Source organism: Musa acuminata, chromosome BXJ1-6 (genome assembly GCF_036884655.1).
Source record: "Musa acuminata AAA Group cultivar baxijiao chromosome BXJ1-6, Cavendish_Baxijiao_AAA, whole genome shotgun sequence".
NCBI lineage: Eukaryota > Viridiplantae > Streptophyta > Magnoliopsida > Zingiberales > Musaceae > Musa > Musa acuminata.
In genome coordinates, this window is record NC_088332.1 from 41,535,104 (window position 1) to 41,554,452 (window position 19,349).

The window sequence follows — 19,349 nt, forward strand, 5'->3', positions numbered from 1 at the left end:
ATTAGACTAAACATGTCAAGGTTGTTTTAATCACCTTTACATATGTCATCTGCTTACCAACTAATCTGGAAATTAATTGTGCAAAGTGAGCATTTTGCAAATAAATATATCAATGAATGATGCTTGTTCACCTTTTCTGGGTTTAGTTGGAGGGGAAGAGTTCTGATCTGATCCCACTCTACTTTTGTGTGTGGTTTTCATGCAGTCACCATCACCCCCCCAAAATGGAGAGAGGGGAAAAGAAGCTTAAAGCTTGAGCCTTTCCTTTCCTGTTGAGAGAGAAACCATACTAGATTAGAACTAATCAAGTCCCAACACTTTTTGTCATGTTTCCAAAGTTCAAGAAATGAGTGTGGGTGGTCCAAAAACAAGCCATATACAGAGCCTTCTCTGGGCTTGTTTGCTTTCATCCAGTTTGTCTCTATAGGACAAAATGCCTTTTGTTTTCCTTCTCAACTTCAATCCAAGAAACAACTTGACACATGCATATCATATCACAGCACATTTTTATTTTTGGTGATTAGTTTCCGGGGTCATTTTTGAGCTTTTACACATTAATTCTTGATCCTTCATATTTGTAAATTAATTCTTAAGAATGTTCTCTTATCATGATAAAAAGTTTTCAACAATATAAAAATTCATTGAAATTTTTTTCCTCTTATATATATATAATATGATATTAGAATATGACTTGTTGAGGTAACTGATGTATCAACTTATTGAATTTGAATTACTTAAACCCAAGTAAAATATAACTGATACATTTAGATCTTTCAAGTCCATATAAGTTTTATTCTATTTTAGACATGAGACTAAATTATAATTTTATAATATCTTCTATTCAAGGATTTGATATTCTTATTAAAAGACTAACAAATTCATATTCAGATTTTAATATGATACATAAGTCCTCACCTAATAGTAGTTGTACACTATCTCTCATCATGTCTAATATTATGTTGACTTTAATATCATTTGTCATGACTCGATAATTAAAGCACGAATAAACTAGCTAAAAATGCTTGCACAACTCATTTAGTACTTATAAATTTAGTTCAGTTTTTCTTAATTTTGACTAAATAGAGCACTATATATTTGGTTTGAGGAATAAGTTATATATATATATATATATATATATATATATATGGTGATTAGTTTAATGTTTATTGGAAGTAAAAGATGTGATATGACATACAGTTTGTGGTTGGAAGATTAACATATAAACAGAGAAACTAAAAGATAAAAAATTTCATAAAGATAGGAGATGAGCCCAACCACTCATTTAGACTGTAAATAGAAATGCAGAACATTTCAACATTCCATTGATATCCAATATAACCATCATAGCTCCAACATGATGGATGCATCCCAATTCTATTGATATCCATTATAACCATCATAGCTCCAACCTGATGGATGGATCCCAATTCTATTGATATCCATTATAACCATCATAGCTCCAACCTGATGAATGCACCCCTCATGTTGTGGGAGCTTGCAAGTTGCTCCCACAACATAGGAGGCTGAAGATGAGTTCTAGCATATGGAGTTGATATAAATTTCTCTAGAGAAGGGTATTAATCATATATGATCCAATTATCAGTGACAACCATGTTAGGCTTCAAGAATTTACCAGTCATGGGGCAATCAAACAATTGTTCAGAATCAAAAAGATCATCTGACAACCAATCAAACAATATAATATACAGTATGTGTTGCTTAACAGATGAAGAGAACCAGCTGATGCTCCAAAATCAGTTTGTCCAGCAAGGTTGAGTCTCCTGACAGCCTCCCAACACTTCAAAAACAAAGAGCTCCAACATGCTGTTAGGTGGCTGCTTTCTTCCACCACCTACCTCATCATTGTATCTTATGCAGTCCCATCAGATACAGGACAGAGACTTGAAAGAGAGGGGGGAAAAGGAGCAAAACAAAAGCTGATACAAAGAGACAATGGAGTGCAGATGAGCATCACTGGATCTTATGCAGAATACAGACTTGCAAGAGTGAGCAACAACAAATAAAAGGAACAAAGAGAATAAATTGAGTTGTATTTAAATCTAATTAAATTTTTTATCGTAGTCCAGGCATGGTGTGTTGATAGCTCTCTATTTTGGCCAATTGACATGTTAAGTCTAATCTGACTTACATTATAGTTTGGTACTCATTGGGTCTTACTTCTATGGCTTAGACTTTGAAATTTGTGGTTACCCAATTAAAATATTTATCACAAGGGAATAATGTTCAACTTCAGTTTCCTAATTATCTTATAAAAGACATAAACAAATAACTAAGGATCATAACCAATCATAAAAACAACTCAATGATCAATCCCAAGAATCCAAGGTACAAATTCTTCATTCTTAGCAATTCTATCCTGCTAAACACATGCATCAGTATCTCATAAAAATGCATGAGGAAAGAACAGAATACACAATACATATGTGCAGGGAACAAAGCTGGTTGGGTATGTGAGAAGGGATTGGAAGCTCATCTTAATTAGTCTCAACCATAAATCATATGTCAAGAACAACTCAACCAGTGAAATAAATCCACTTTAGCATGTAGTCATCAACATCTAAGCAGCTCAATTAAAATAGATCAGCTTCTTGAAGGGAAAGGTAACAACAAATAATTGTTTTATAATTCAAGGAAATTAAAGACTTAGGAATGGGTAAGATCTTGAGTGGATTCTCCACTACAAAAAGACAAATTGTTTCAATTGAACTTGGATGGATGACAAAAATAAAAACTGTGGATCAGATCAAAGAAATCCAAATTGAGAAGCAGAAGTTTTATAAGAAAAGTTCAAGTTGGAATTGAAAAATAGAAAGTACTAAATTCTATTCCACCAAGATGCTTAGAGAATCAAGTTTACATAACATTTTATTTTGAAACTATTATAGTTTCCAAATTGTTATAATGGATATTGTATGGGCTATAACATAATTAACATAAACTAATAAATCTTAATATTCAAAGTCACTTAAAAATTTAATATTAATCATGCTTCTTTTAATTTTTGAGAAAACTAAATTCAGTATCAATACATTTTTATTGATGATCAAGATTTTTACTGGCTAAGTCGGCTAATATATTCATTTCAAATCATGTTATACGATAATCTTTATCGTTCTTATATAATGCATAAGAACAATCTAAACCTATAATAAAATTAATAACTAAGATTGAAGGCGATTTGAATTAATTAAAATATGATCATAATATTTCCAAAGTTACAATATTATAAATACTGAATCTCGATGGAAAATCCTATTATTAGTTCACTCTAATGTTAGAAATAGATTAAGGCCAGTCAGATTTCGGCAGGAAAATAATTGGTTTTGATGGTTACGAGAGTGGTTTAGACAATTGAATACGACAGATAGGCGTTTCTGATACAATCAAAAGAAAACGGACGGCTGTTCTCGAAAAATCAAAATTTCAGAATCTGCAAGGACACGTGTTCGTTAATGATGAAAAATATTTAAAACATACCAAACTGTGGTAACAGGAAGAATAAAAATAGACTGCTATAAATACCCCCGTCGACCGAGCCACCGACCTCGAAAACGGCTTTCTTTTCGCCTTTCCCTTCCCACCGCCCCCACCACCCCCACGAACTCCGCCTCCTCCTCCGTCGTCGTCGTCGTCGTCGTCTTCTTCTCTTCTCTTATTCCATCGGTTCTTGCCCGGACCGATCGGAGAAGAAGTTGCGGAGTTGGCGGTTCTCCGTGCCCTCTGTTCCTGATCCGGGGGAGGGCCGGAGGTGGTGAGGGTGGGGGGGCGAGGATGAGGAGATCGGCGAACCTCGAGGCGGTGGTTTCGCTCGGTCGGAAGTGGCCTCTGCAGGTTCTCCTCGTCCTTGCCCTCCTCTACGGCGCGCTCGTCTTCTTCTTCGAGTACCCGTTCCTCTCATACCGGATCCCCTCCCCTTCCTCCGCCTACGCCGCTTCCGGGCTCCTCGGCGGCGATGCCTTTAGCCTCCCCCTCAATCTCGGCGCCGAGGTCCGGCCCGCTCCCCTCCGCCCTTCCCGGCGCGCGCGCCTTCTCCACAATTCCGCCAGCGGCCCCGCCGGCCCTCGCCTCCCCTCCGACCCACGACGGATGATGTCCGCTTCGGGGCTCGATTTCCGGGTCCTCAACGTCACCGCGGTCGGCGGCCGGCCGTTCTCAGGGCTTCACAAGGCCGCGAAGGACGCGTGGGAGGTGGGCCGGAAGATGCTGGAGGAGCTAAAAACTGTTCCTCTGGTGGACCTAGCGACGACGAAGGACGAGAACCGGACGGAGGATAACTGTCCGCACTCGATCATCCTTTCTGGGGAGAAGTTCCTTGAGCGGGGGAGGTTGGTGGTGCTACCCTGTGGGCTGACGTTGGGGTCGCACATCACCTTGGTTGCGAAGCCGTACAAGGCCCACCCAGAATACGACCCCAAGATCACGGCCTTGAGCGAAGGGAAGAAGGAGATCATGGTCTCTCAGTTTATGATGGAACTGCTGGGAATCAAGACGGTGGACGGGGAGGACCCGCCGAGGATACTGCATTTCAACCCCCGGTTGAAGGGGGATTGGAGTGGGAAGCCTGTGATCGAGCAGAACACGTGCTACCGCATGCAGTGGGGAAAGTCCCAGCGTTGCGAGGGTTGGACGTCCATGACTAACGAGGAATCCGGTGGGTTTCTCAAGCTTCCACCTTTAGCTATTCTCTGTCACGAGTCACGTGACACTTTAGGAAAAAAACTAATTTTCATAATTTTGCTATCGAATGCTGCGAGTTCCAAGTTTTGAAATTGGGTTTGCTTTTTGCAATAGCATGCTAAAATTTTGAATTGCAACATTGTTATATGAAAAAAAACATTTTGGTTTCTTTTTTCTTTTGTTGCTGTAAATTTCTTCTACAATTACCTTGAGAGTGGAGATTTGCATTCTGAGAACCTTATGTGTGTTTTACAAAGAGATAGGTGTGTTTTCTGTTTTGGTTCATTAATGATCGTTGATTAATGAGCTCATTGTTTACTGATATTTCAGTTGATGGGCTACTGAAGTGTGAAAAGTGGATCCGTGATGATGACAATGGGATGGAAGAGTCAAAGGCAACATGGTGGTTAAACCGGTTGATTGGTAGGACAAAGAAGATTTCTGTTGATTGGCCATATCCATTCGTAGAAGACAAGTTGTTTGTTCTCACTCTAAGTGCTGGATTAGAAGGTTATCATGTCACTGTTGATGGGAGACATGTGACCTCTTTTCCTTACCGCACTGTAAGTTTCAGTTGCAAAAGCCCCACAGCTGATATGATTAGGACTCAACATTTTGTTGATGTAATGGTTTATGTCCTGTGTAGGGTTTTGTTCTTGAGGATGCGACAGGCCTGTCGGTTAATGGGGACCTTCATGTCCAATCCATTTTTGCTGGTTCATTGCCAACTTCTCATCCTAGCTTTGCTCCACAAAAGAATCTAGAAATGTCAGCAGAATGGCAGGCCCTGCCACTTCCTGATGGACCGGTTGAACTTTTCATTGGCATCCTTTCTGCAGGCAACCATTTTGCAGAGCGTATGGCTGTCCGGAAGTCATGGATGTGTGAAGTTAAAAAATCATCTAATATGGTGGCTCGGTTTTTTGTTGCTCTGGTAAAATTTCAAGCTACTCTGACCTACATTTTCCATCCTTTTGTTTTGGAGAGATGCTAACTAATAGAGTATTTTGTTCAAACAGCATGGAAGAAAGGAGGTGAATATTGAGTTGAAGAAAGAGGCAGAGTTCTTTGGTGATATTGTTATAGTGCCTTTCCTAGATAGCTATGATCTTGTTGTTCTCAAGACTGTTGCCATATGTGAATATGGGGTTTGTATTGACTATGATCTGTTTTGCCTTGAATTGCTTGCTCTGCTATTTTTGGTCTTAATTATCAATTATTTCTAATCTTGTGGTTTTCTTTTGTTTCCTTTTCTTGCTTTAATAGGTTCGTACTCTTGCTGCTCGCTATATAATGAAATGCGATGATGATACCTTTGTTAGAGTTGATTCAGTGATGAATAAAGTCAGAAAAGTCCCTAGTGACAAAAGCTTGTATGTGGGTAACATGAATTACTACCACAAGCCATTGCGAGAAGGGAAATGGGCTGTGACATATGAGGTACATAAATGCAAGTTTTTCTCATATCTAAGCACAATTGCAGTCTAAGCAATCGCCATATCATATATAAGGTTTTACACAAGTAACAAAATTTCAGTGCATTATAATATCCCTTCTAACTCTGTATGCAATATTTTAATATTGTACTTTTGTTCTGTTTTATCATTCTAGGATTTACATTTTTTGCACTAGTAGAAATTATGTTGATTAGATCCTGCTTCCTGAAAGGTATCTGCAATGCTTGGTTGGTGAGAGGAATAAGAATCTTTGTTGGTAGCCGCTGAGTGATCTTTGCAATGATTAGAGGAAACTTGGGTAGATTAAAGTTTGTCTATTTATTTTTGGTTGAACTATGGACTTCTTGAAGTGTCTAAGAAATTCTTTTGCAAGGCTAAGTCTCCTTCATCTAATTATATAAGGAAAAGAAAAGATGTTTGGCTGACTTTCTCACAATAAGTTATGACTATTTTGAAATCAGAAATATTTGGTATCATGAAACAAGAAACACAAAATGGATGTAACCCTAGGAAAGCAATTAATTATTATTTCAAACAAAGTGAGAAAACACAAAAACAGCATTCAGATCTTCTCATGCAAGTTGTATATGGCATAATCAACACCACCGATATCAAGGATAGCCTCAATTTTGTCCAGTGCTGGTCGATGAATGTAACGATGGGACTCTTCTGATTCCTGAAAGTTTTCAAGTGATCTTTTTTTTTTATCCTGGAGCACTTGTAACTTCCTAAGGTCATGTTCGACAAGTAGTCGTATTCATGAATCTACTTTTACATTCTCTGGCAATAGGGTTAAATAAAAAAGTATCTCCTCCATAGTTGATGCGTATATATCCTTGAATATAGGTTTCTCTAAGGATTTTAATTTTGAATAATATCGCCCGTACCGGGAGGTACGTACTGGTCCGCCAGTAGACCGATACGCAGACCGGCGCTACCGGGCAATACCGTCGATTGAGGCTGCTTCCACCCTGTTACTAGACGGTCGATTTCGACAGTCGTCGCTCGTTACTTGGTGGTATTAGCCGAGGGAAGAGAAAAGGGAGAACCTGGAGATCTGGTGTTGCTCTCCCTCGACGATCTTGATATGTCGCCGCCCTCCCTCGCTGGACGTCGCAGATGAGATGTCGCATCCTCCTCGTTTGAGGCGACGAGGCCTTGGCGTCATCGACGACTTATCATCCATGCGGGGAGAAGAAGCCTCGGCGACATCGCGGGGAGAAGAAACGAAGCATCGTCGAGGCGACGAGGCGGTAAGGTTGCCTCGTCGCCCTTTTTTGTGGGGGAGAAGGAAACCTCGATTTCTTCTCCCCACGCGGGCAGAAAAAGGAGGCGACATTGCCTTTTTCTTATAACTTATATATATATACATACACACACATCGAGCGGTACACCCTGGTGTACCGCTCGATACTCTGTACCATACCGTATCGAGTTACGCTCGAAACTCTGGTACGGTATGAAATTACAATCCTTGGGTTTCTCAATATGTCTTGTTGTCGATAATATGCATATATAGTGGATCAAGTTCATAATCTAAACTTAGTTCAAATGTTGAGTTGTATCTTTGGTATGCTTCTTAGATGATAGTTGTATTTCTTAACTGGCTGGCAGGGAAAAACTTTGTTGTTTATTGTTTTTCATTTGAACTGAAAGTATATGATATTATTTATTAATGCCATTTAGTTTGAACGATAGCTGTTAATCAATGCTCAGTGGGAGATGTAAACTTTTTCAACACCACTGATGCGTTCATGCTTTTTCAAAGACAGTGTGATAAATGTTTTCAGATTTTTGTGTCTGATCGTGTGCTCGTAGTCAGGGTTCCAAATAGTTTTTGTTGCTGTGTATGCATATGTAGATATTTGGTTCACTGTGTAAGGACTATGACCACAATGTATGGTGTTACTGCATATGATAAATGTGGAGTTGCATGTGCGCCAAACATGGCCACTTTAAGTTCCACATAAGCACAAAAATACTACATATGCTAGATTCACATACACCAATGCCGTGACTTATGTGGTCCTCTGCATAAGCATGAGAATGCAGCTGCATATTCCTATGTATCCACATATAGCATTAACAAGAAAATGAGGTCATATCTTTCGTTTTATGTTTCCTCCTTATAACTAGCATTTTACAGTTGTGCCATCTTAAATTTTACTCATGGTTCATGATAATACAATATTACTCGTTGATATATATATATTTTTTAATTTTGCTCTAGTATGCATCTTTTCCCATTTAACCATGTACCCTTTCGTAGTCTCATCATCTTTCACTGCCCAATACGTAATTAATCTGGTTGGACATCCAGCATGCTATACATTAGATTAAAGTTATTTTTCTATTACATAGACTAAATGTTAGTTTTGCTTGAAAAATATGATTACTATCTTCTCATACAACAAAGTAACGCATTTAACGTGCTCAGTTGTTATGGATCTCCTTTTGCAGGAATGGCCTGAAGAGAATTATCCACCATATGCAAATGGTCCTGGATATGTTGTATCATCTGATATTGCACAGTTCATCATATCTGATTTTGAGAAACATAAGTTAAGGGTAAGCATATTTAATTCTTCTATGAGTAGCTACTTTTATATTTAGCTTAGCAATACAAGTAGTAACATTGTTGGGGCACGATAAACTGGGAACTAGGTGCAACTAATTGTGCCTGTTTGCAAGAATATAAGTGGAGGGTGACCTTCCAGGACTGGCAAAGGTCCGATCCATTCTAGCGTACCATCTGGAGGAGACACCCGGCTAAACTGTACTGAACAGCACGAAGTTTAAAACTCAGCTTACTAGTTACCGTAACATAATGGTTTTATCTTCTGTTTTTGTTTTTGGTTGCTAAGGTTTGTGCTTTTTCTTCATTTATGAAGAGAAATGAAACAATATACATACAAATTATATTGTGATTAACAACTTTTGTTAACCCCTGCATATCCAATGAAGATTTTGATTAATGGTTACACATTATGATGAGGAGTTTTCTAAATTATGCAGTTGTTTAAAATGGAAGATGTGAGCATGGGCATGTGGGTTGAGCAGTTCAATAGCACTCAAGCAGTTGAATACAGACACAGTGTCAAGTTCTGTCAGTTTGGATGCATAGACGATTACTACACTGCACACTACCAGTCCCCAAGGCAAATGACATGCTTGTGGGACAAGTTACAGGCCGGGAAGCCTCAGTGCTGTAACATGAGATGACGGCAACATGACATTACGAGGCAAAGTCTTAGCAGTTATTTCAGCCACATTCGGTAACTCGACTGGCTGGTTTGTTAGTGCTTACAAATTTGTTCATTACTTCTTTTTTTTTGTTAACATTGGCAGAGAAAGACAAGTGACGATGGTAGTGCTACCCTGCTGCTTCTACATGCATGTAAAGCTCAAAGAACGTAGATCCTGTTACTTTACGCCTTCTCTTTTGGAGGTTGAAGCAGCCTAAAAATCGTCAAGGATCAGAATCTGCTGACTTCTTTAAGTCTCAGATTTTGTAATTTCATCTCAGTGAGATGCGACAAAATGTCATGGCACGGAACCACACCTTGTTTCTGTGCTTATTGTCTATATTGGACATCAGGATGTAGCTATTAAGTGCACGGTTGAACTTCGACCTTTTGTTTTAATTTGCTCATGTGAATTTAACATAATCTTTTCATATTTACAAGTTAATTTCCTTTTGTTGACTAGCAGCTGACTCACGACATGACCTTCAACTGCAAGGTAATTCATTAGTTAAAAGATTTTGGTTATCAACGAAGCATTTGGTATGTGCATTTTATTTAGCAGTGTGAGTGTTATATTCATCAGTTTTTAGAGATTATTATAGTTCTAATCATTATTGTAGCACCTTTAAGGTAGAAGTTGAAATGTGGTTCTCATACTTTTGAATTTAATGGTTGACAGAAATTGGCCAAATTTCTGATGACCATCAAGTTGCTTATAATTTGTGGATTCTGCTTCAAGCTTCAAAGTAAATCTTGCACTAGCAAACAGTTTATGGCTGGAAACCTTCAGGTTGAGAGCCTAATCAATCATGTTTAAAATTAGTTCTCAGATGGGATTATTTAGCTTCTAGTAAACCTTAAGCATTGTTAGCATAAATCTGGTCAGGTTTGCTATGAGTTGCTATTCTATTTGCAACATGTATTGCATATTGTCTCAGAAATTGTTGTTAGATCTTTAATCAAACAGGCCTTTTTTTTAGTTCTTGTATTTTTAGTAGGTTTACTTTTGCAGGTTTCTTCTTGCGATTGTTTATTCTTTTTTCTTCCTACAATATAAATTGGATATCAATTGTTGATCCTGAACGTGAACCTATTTGGTCAACCAATGGAATATCCATAAATACAGATCAGTATTATTATTATTATTGTTGTTGTTGTTGTTGTTGATCCTGAACGTGAACCTATTTGGTCAACCAATGGAATATCCATAAATACAGATAAGTATTATCATTATTGTTGTTGTTGTTGTTGAAGCTCCTTCACCCTCTCCAGAAAGGCAATGGGAGCCAATGAACTCAACATCCGCCACACAGCATGCTAAAAGATGTAAAGCAGTGTGTGAAGAGAATATATATATATATATATGTCTAATAAAATAAATTATTAGTATGCAGATGCCTAGGAGAAATTTCACATGTGAAATTATTTTCTTTTATATCTATATCACATGTATGAGCATTTTTACCAGCTATATACCATATCTACAACTGAAACTAATATTTGTGATGCAAAATACAGTGAATCAAATCCAAAATAGGATGAGGAGAAATCAAGAGGAATGCTAGAAGATGAACTACTTCTGTATCCTTTTGAATGGATAATTGTTTGACCAAGTAAATATACATTGTTTGAGATATATAAAAAAAAACTAAGTCTGCAAATTGTCCATAAGAAATTGTGGGATTGCACATCAATAAGCTATTGTAGTCTCTCTTTAAATTGTCACTTAACTTGGAACACTTCAATTCCCACATCATCAGAATGTTTCATTCAAGAGACTATCATTCTCCCCAATTGAACCTTCAATTTGAAATGCTCCATCCTCATATATGAAACAAATTGCACATCTACTATTGAACTAATTGGTGGTAGTTTTTATCCAAAAAAAAAAAAAACTGTATATATAATTGGAGATCATCCCAACACAAGGAAATTAATTTACCACAAGTGTTAATTGTGCAACTAAAAATATCCTAAAAAATTGGTTATACCTAAAAGCAATTATCAAACATTATCTCATTTGTATAATATGATCACTTATCCAACCAATACAATCATACTTCTCCTGTTAATATACTCATGGTAAAATTCAAGAGACTATCATTCTCCCCAATTGAACCTTCAATTTGAAATGCTCCATCCTCATATATGAAACAAATTGCACATCTACTATTGAACTAATTGGTGGTAGTTTTTATCCAAAAAAAAAAAAAACTGTATATATAATTGGAGATCATCCCAACACAAGGAAATTAATTTACCACAAGTGTTAATTGTGCAACTAAAAATATCCTAAAAAATTGGTTATACCTAAAAGCAATTATCAAACATTATCTCATTTGTATAATATGATCACTTATCCAACCAATACAATCATACTTCTCCTGTTAATATACTCATGGTAAAATTCAAGAGACTATCATTCTCCCCAATTGAACCTTCAATTTGAAATGCTCCATCCTCATATATGAAACAAATTGCACATCTACTATTGAACTAATTGGTGGTAGTTTTTATCCAAAAAAAAAAAAAACTGTATATATAATTGGAGATCATCCCAACACAAGGAAATTAATTTACCACAAGTGTTAATTGTGCAACTAAAAATATCCTAAAAAATTGGTTATACCTAAAAGCAATTATCAAACATTATCTCATTTGTATAATATGATCACTTATCCAACCAATACAATCATACTTCTCCTGTTAATATACTCATGGTAAAATGCATTAAAATATTCCTTCAAGATAAATAGAAGAAGGAAAAAAAAAAAAAAAAAAACAAACTAAACAGTCTTTCGATGATTTTTCGAAAAAACTATTTTCTTTTTGAATTTTTCTCGAGAGAAACTCTTATTTTCAGATTTTGTATCCGTTCAGCCCTTTATACGGGTAATGCCAAGTCCAATCTACGTCATATGGATCGATGGATATGATGCATCCTTAAAAGTCATGATTATTATCGTAATGTTAAGTTAGACAAAAAAGACTGTCTTACTTAAAAGTATTGTAACAACTATAATTTTTTGAAAAATCTTAAAAAGTATAAAAAGCAAAAAAAGAAAAAAAACAATAAGGCAGTGATTCCGTGCGACTTGGTCCACCTTCGAGTCTGTCACCCACTCCGACCTTTTACACGTGCGCCCATCCCGCCGCCAAATCCGCAACTACCCATCCTCTCTCTCTATCCGACTCGGTGTCTTCTAACGCTCGCCTCCTCTCCCTCCTCCACCACCTCGACGTGATTGCCTAGTTCAAGTAGCAACAGCACCACTTGCGGTGGCGGCGGCGGCGGCGGAAGAAGGAGACGGAGGAGATGACGGTGAAGGGGGGGACGAACCAGTCATGCGCGGCATGCAAGTACCAGCGGCGGAGATGTGCGGCGGATTGTCCCCTCGCCGCCTACTTCCCGGCCGACCAGCCGAAGCAGTTCCTGAACTGCCACCGCCTGTTCGGCGTCAGCAACATCCTCAAGATCATTAACCGCCTCGACCCGCCGCAGCAGGCCGAGGCCATGAAGTCCATCATCTACGAGGCCAACATCCGCGACCGCGACCCCGTTCATGGCTGCCTCGGCCTCATCTGCTCCCTGCACCTGCATATCCACCACTTGGAGCAGGAGCTCGAGGCCACCAACAGTCAGCTCCTGCTCCACCGCCACCACCAGCTCGCCGCCTCCTCCTCCTCCTCTTCCTCTTCTACCATGATCGATGGCGCCGCCAGCTACCTTCTCCTCGACAACGGCGTCTCCATCGTCGAGAGCTGCAGCATCGCCGACAACAACGACATCAACATGAAGGCGGCGGAACGTTTCTGGGCTCACCATTCTTCCGCCCTGCATGCCCCGATGGACGATGAGATCTCACCCTCCTCGGACGCCATAGACGAAGATGGAGCCTACGAATCATGGTCCAAAACTTGCGCTCACTGTATCGTTCGACTTCCTACGATCCCAATCACAATTCTGATGGAAACTGCTTGCTCGATCCTCTCGACCAGCTCCGAGTCTCCGCTCAAGGACACGATGCACTCGGCGATGGCTCACGTCTCACGGAACGAACTCAAGAGCGCCGCCGCTTGCTTCACTCTCACCAGCGCCGTCAACTGAGGGCCACCTCCCGGGCTTCCAATTGCTTCACTGTAATCTTCTTCGCCACCCATGTATCATATAATCTCTGCTAATAATACCCGGCGATGTTGGATTTCCGCAGCACATATTAGCATGGAGTTGAGGTTTGTGATGAATAAAGCGATTCTTTTGCTAGGGTAGTACGTAGTTTTTTTTGCTTCACTTACTACCATAACACACAGAAGAACTAATCCTTGTGGGAATCATATTTCTTTTTCCCTGCAATTTTGTTGACATTTTGAGTGAAAAGGTATCGTAAAGTTTGATTAATAAGGAAAAAATGATCTGATTACTTGCTAGTTCAAAGTTGCTTAGATTTTACATGGAACATCCTGTCAATTTAGCCACCAAAGATAGTTCATATCCATGTATTCCATGCTCCATTTCTGTAAACATTAGGTTAACGAATTTGTCATCTCTGTATCGAGCATGAAGACATAACAATGATTGCTGCATTCATGCAATGAGCATGAAGAAATAATAAGAATTAGATTCATGATTTTATTCTGATGTTAAGAGGTTGTAAAAGAAAGGCAATCTCTTAACCAAACATGAACAGAGGAGAAAGTCTGCTGCTGCTGCTGCTGTTGCTCATATTAATCGACTGTCGAGAATAAGGTTGTCTTCAAACCTCTATCTCTTTCTCTCTTTCTTTCTTTCTGAATACTCCTCTTTCTCTTTCTTTCTCTATATATGTATTAGTTGTCTTCTCTCATTTTCTGAAAGTAGTGGGAAATTTAGTTGAAATATTCAACGTATTATTATCTTTTTACCGCAGAGTATGGTGCAATGATTTCATATTCATATCAGGCAAAACAAAGGTATGCATTCTCTCTCTCTATCTCTCACTCTCTCTTCGTTGCTGAGCATATGCTGATTTCTATCATTGTTCTATCTATCGATCTGTCGATTTATTTATCTAAACTTTCAATCTATCTTATCTATCTATCAATTTGATTATCAATATATCTTTGTATTGTTACAAAATTCCTACTGTGTTCTTCCCTTTCACTTTACTTGGTTTAACTCTTGGACTATGATTGATTCTTAGATCAGTTTAAGACAACAATATACTTCATATATGGATCCTATTAAAATACAAATAATTACTGTTCCTACAGCTACTGTTACTGCTGGTAGTGCCAACTAAAAGGCAGATTCCGCGCACAGGAGTCCAATCTATGGCTTAGTGGGGCGGCCATCTTTTATGTCCCCTTCTCTGTCACGGATCAGCTCCGAATCTTGTCTGTCCTCTCTCCACCTGTCCCAGAAACCGATACCATCAGCTCATATAACGCCCATTCTATATAACCACCAGTCCGATTCGTAGCAGTTTTTTTGTTTTTGTTTTTGTTTTTGTTTATTTACCGCTCTGATAGTTTATAGCGTTTTGATAGAGCGGCCGTCATTTTCCGAAATATAACGTCTCCATCGGGAAGAAAAGAAAGCAGCAGACAGCAGACTGATATGAACGACCGACATAAAATGGGGGATTACTTCTTCTTCTTCTCCGTGTTTCTCTACTTCGCTCCTTCTGTTTGTTTATATGTCTCTGAATCCAGTGCCGTCTTCTCTGAAGAGTTCCGTGGGCAGCAAGAGCACCAATGCCCACAACGGTGGTAGAGATGGAGGCGGAGGCGAGGTCGAGGGCGGCTTCTTCTACCACCACGGCGAGCGGAGCCGGGGCCTCTGCTCCTCCTGGATCAGCCGCTTGCACATGAGGCTCCTGTCCCTCCCGCCTACCGCCGCGCCGCCTCCTCCGACGCCGCCTGCACGCCGGAAACTCCCGGCGGATGCCGGTGAAGGTGGCGTCGTCCTCAGCCGCCTCAACGACGACAACTACCCGCATACGATCTCCACCGACGAGTCCCGAACCCGGACTTCCATTTCCAATCTCAACTCGCCTTTCGTCGACCGCCGCTACCTCAACCTGTTCGAGAGGAGGCCCATCGCGGGCGTCCCCCGGCTTCGGTCGCCGCTACCGCCGCCGCAGATCGTGTATGGCGACGAAGGAGAGCGATCGGTCAGTGGGTTCGGCCCCTTCCAGCTCAGGTCAAGGAACGCCGCCCTTCGTCGAGGAGCACAGGAGAGCCTCGGCCGCGACAGCAGTGGCGGGGAAAGGGTTCTTGGAAGCGGGAAGTACCACCACCGCGGTTATTTTCCTCTCTTCCGCAGGATGGCTCACCTCGGGGAAGCTTCGAATGGAGAAAAGGGAATGCTCGGATCTCGTCTCGGAAGTCGGATTGAATCTGTACATGGCGAGGAACAATTAGATCAGGTGAATGTGTGCTTTCCTCCGAGGAGGGCGCCTGATGTCCACGACCAGGTGAAATTGTCCCCATTCTTCCAGTTTCGGCCATCCTTGAACTCGGATTACACGATTGCTAGGAACAAGGTAATCGTTGGCCATCCAACGGACGACGGAAACACCAAAATTTTGGAGCATCGGAGTCAATTGAGATCGTCACTGCCCATGTCTTACTTCCCACCACAGCAAGTGGCTGATGATCTTCCATCTTGGCGACCGTATGAAAAGCGACACTTCTCTACCGATCAATGGAGTGCGAGTTGTACTTCTGTTCAGCATGCAGCAAGAAGCAGAGGTGAGCCCTCTCTGGAACTTGCTTCTGTTGTTCGGAAAGATAAATCTGCATGCCTGGAGTAGTCTTAATCTGTTTCTATTACAGGTGCTGCTTACAATGATGGTGCTGGCCCAATTAGAACATTTTGTGTAAGTTTCTTCTTACCCTTGATCAACTAATTGGGTTTCAAGCTTCAAATGCATGGAATATCACTTAAAAGACCTTTTTTCAAGGTTAAATTTCCTGGATAGTCCTCAAGTATCAGTGCTCTTTTGAGTTGGTCCTCAGCCTATCTTTTGCATCAAATTGGTTCTCCATTATTGGTCCTATATCAGTCAAAATTTTCTGTCATCTTCCTTTTGGTAGCAATAATGGATGGATGAGTTGTGATAACCTTTTTGTGGATTCGACTTTTAACATTTCTCATGTCATCGGCTTGGTATTCACAAGACAAAATACTCACTGGCTCAAACCTATTCTTGAAACCTCCTAAACTTGATCTCAAAATTTCAAATTTTAATTTTTCTTCTTTTACTATGGAATTGATTTGTATGCCATGTCAATTGTTAAAGCCCACTTAGCACCAAAAAAAAAAAAGAAGAAGAAAAAAAGGTTGACTATGACTAACATCACTAATTTGTTATTTGTCAATGGTGATAGATGATAGAAGGATTTGATTGGTACCGAACTTTGTTCAAGGACCAGCTTGACACAAAATAGTTTGAGGATCAACTTGTACTAGCACCAAATGCTGAAGGACTATTTAGGTAATTAAGCCTTTTTTAATCTTAGAAAACTTAGATTGGCATAAATTCCGATGGAAAAGTCATGTAGACCTTCCCGGTCCTGATTGAAATGTGCCAATATTAGGAATATTCTTTGGTACCGATAAATCTCAAAAGAAAAGGAAAGATTCTAAGTTTATGTATCAAATTCACCCATATAAAGACTAGCTGATGAAGACCTTTCCTGCCCAACAACCAGATTTCATCAACATCCCTTACCTTAAGTTCCTATTAGCATGTGGAGATTTATTTGGACTAGGCAAGCCAACATTGCTCGAACTTCATGATTTAGTAGGAACCCGAGTCATATATTTTCATGATTTCTTTCTTTTTCTTTATTTGGACTAATAATCCATGTAAAATCCTTTGGATTCTCTTATGGGAATTGCAGGTAGTTCTGAATCTTTCTTTATGTATTGAATAGTCCTACTACTCCCATCAGCATACTAGGAGTACCCCATTTTTTTATTGTCTGTCTGACAAACAATAAGTTTGCCCATATGAAGAAGCATATGGAGATGGTCCATTTGTATTGTCATGACTCAATATAGGACCTTGCACCAACCGCCTTCAGGAGTATCTTAACTTCCAAAAGGGCGAAGACTACATGTAAGATTTTGTACCTAGCTTTAGTTGACATCAACTCGTTGTCCGTGTTGTGTCAAGAGTCTATCAAATGCATTGTAAGCCTGAGGTTTTGTTGGTTATTGCTCTTGTTTAATCTCTTTGTTCACCTTCAAGTTAATTCGTTGATCAACATCTTTATCCTTAATAGGTTTCTCTATAGTAGTTTAGTCGATTAGCCCTTAGTTTGGCATGGCCATTAGTTTCAAAAAAGTGTTTGGTCTGTACAATTTACATGCCTAGCAGGTTGATTGGGCTGCTAGAAATTTCAAGTGTTCCTATCAACCCCTTAATGGTGACTGATGCATAGTGGTCCATGTTGATACCTAAGATGTGGTTATCCTTGAAGCATGGATGAGATGGGACCACCAAATGTGTAACCAGTCACATGGTGTGCAATATGGGCATATCCTTCATGGTCATTTATGCAATTGTCCTGTGTTTGTTCTTTTGTTACAATAGGTTGAACTTTGTAGTAAATTGGTTATCACTTATTTATATTTCTGAATTCTAGTGCTGATAGATTTGAAATCCCTTGTCTGGTGTCAGTACTCAGTTGCCCAAACAGCTTTTTCATTTTGTTCTAAAATTGACCCTTGATCTCTCACTGACAGGACCCTCATATCTTGCCTCAGAATGCGACAGTAAACCATCTTGAGAGAACTTCTGTATGCTTGAGTGAACCAGAAGAACCTTTTTCATTTTGGAACATGGGGAGATTTAAGAGAAGAAACACAGTCTCTTCAACAATTGGATTGACGCGCAACCTCAGTATCAAGCGAAACGCGAACTTGGACGAATCTCTTCCTCCAAAGTTCAGGAAGTTGGGCCATGAAGATTAGCATCAGTGCTTGGAGATACAGTGAGCTGCATCATTGTTATGACCACAAGTCAGAATGATCCTGAAATGAAATTTCCTCTGTGAACAAAATTATCAGGTAACCATCGTCACTTATGAAGCATCAGATATATTTGTACTATCAGAAAGAACTCAGATGTAGGAAATAATGAAGCATTTGAAGTGCTTCAAGCTGAGAAGAAGCACAATGTTACTCTGGCACTCCCTATGTAGCGGCATGTAATAATCCTGCCATGGTTTCTTTTCTTGTACTAAAGTGATGAATATTTTGTTTTCTTTATGCAGGGATGAGGTGAGGTATATAAGAATATGTATAAACAAATTTTGTTGCTTTATTTTGAGTCTTACTTGCATGTTATAACGGATGATTATACGACATATGTATCCGAATGGCTGAGGTGGTCTTCGCGTAATCTTGACCTATTAAAGATAATATTAAGATCGACTCCAGATGAAATCTAGCTTCTCGATGGTTTCTCTGCAAAGGTCAACGTCCCCCTACATTCCCCTTCACATTTTTTAGCATGTCAACGACAGTTAATTATTAAAATATTTCCTATCAATCCCGTGTAGCATATGCTCACCTGTAGTACCCATAAGCACTACAGTGCTGCATGATGTGACACAGAACAAGGAAATATTTTAAGATAGCCTCGGAGCACGAGGCGGTGACCGGACCACCATGCCTTCAGCCATGTGAAGAAAATTATGGTTTCCTAACTCTTTATAACTACATTACATTAGAAGCAGAAGGCTCCAACTTTCGAGTCTGAAAAGTTACAAGAAGAAATCATACAGAATTATGGCAGAGAAATAGAATTCATCATCTCCAACTTTATTTTCCCCAAAAAGAATACATATATTAATTATTTGATGATACATCATAAGAACAAGATTCGTAATATCGTATCGTATCGATATTTCGACCTGGGCTTGGTATCGGTACGATACGGTACGATGTATCGAACGA

General features: G+C 39.5%; 3 protein-coding genes across 6 annotated transcripts; all 3 read left to right on the top strand.

Moving 5' to 3' along the window:
• The first annotated feature begins 3,571 nt into the window (after positions 1-3,571).
• Positions 3,572-9,862, top strand: LOC135677041 (hydroxyproline O-galactosyltransferase GALT6-like). 3 transcript variants are annotated; one of them, XR_010514525.1, is made up of 8 exons: positions 3,572-4,672; positions 5,029-5,261; positions 5,345-5,632; positions 5,718-5,846; positions 5,965-6,138; positions 8,616-8,723; positions 9,171-9,430; positions 9,504-9,862. XR_010514525.1 is itself a non-coding variant. In XM_065188906.1 (8 exons), the coding sequence occupies exons 1-7, from the start codon at positions 3,793-3,795 to the stop codon at positions 9,375-9,377; spliced, it is 2,019 nt and encodes a 672-aa protein (XP_065044978.1). In that variant the 5' UTR covers positions 3,572-3,792; the 3' UTR covers positions 9,378-9,397; positions 9,504-9,862. The 3 variants fall into 3 exon arrangements, 2 of the variants coding, with proteins under 2 accessions (XP_065044978.1, XP_065044977.1); XM_065188906.1 differs by having other exon boundaries at positions 9,171-9,397; XM_065188905.1 differs by having other exon boundaries at positions 9,171-9,862.
• A 2,331-nt stretch (positions 9,863-12,193) lies between these two features.
• On the top strand, positions 12,194-15,064 carry LOC135677042 (LOB domain-containing protein 27-like). The gene is made up of 3 exons (XM_065188907.1): positions 12,194-13,309; positions 13,400-14,350; positions 14,927-15,064. The coding sequence occupies exons 1-2, from the start codon at positions 12,717-12,719 to the stop codon at positions 13,506-13,508; spliced, it is 702 nt and encodes a 233-aa protein (XP_065044979.1). The 5' UTR covers positions 12,194-12,716; the 3' UTR covers positions 13,509-14,350; positions 14,927-15,064.
• Positions 14,974-18,714, top strand: LOC103989428 (uncharacterized). Of its 2 annotated transcripts, none has more exons than XM_018826861.2 (3): positions 14,974-16,132; positions 16,217-16,260; positions 18,156-18,714. In XM_018826861.2, exons 1-3 carry the CDS (start codon positions 15,076-15,078, stop codon positions 18,360-18,362), a joined length of 1,308 nt encoding a protein of 435 aa, XP_018682406.2. In that variant the 5' UTR covers positions 14,974-15,075; the 3' UTR covers positions 18,363-18,714. The 2 variants fall into 2 exon arrangements, with proteins under 2 accessions (XP_018682406.2, XP_009406542.2); XM_009408267.3 differs by having other exon boundaries at positions 14,975-16,132; positions 18,135-18,714.
• The last annotated feature ends 635 nt before the right edge of the window (positions 18,715-19,349 follow it).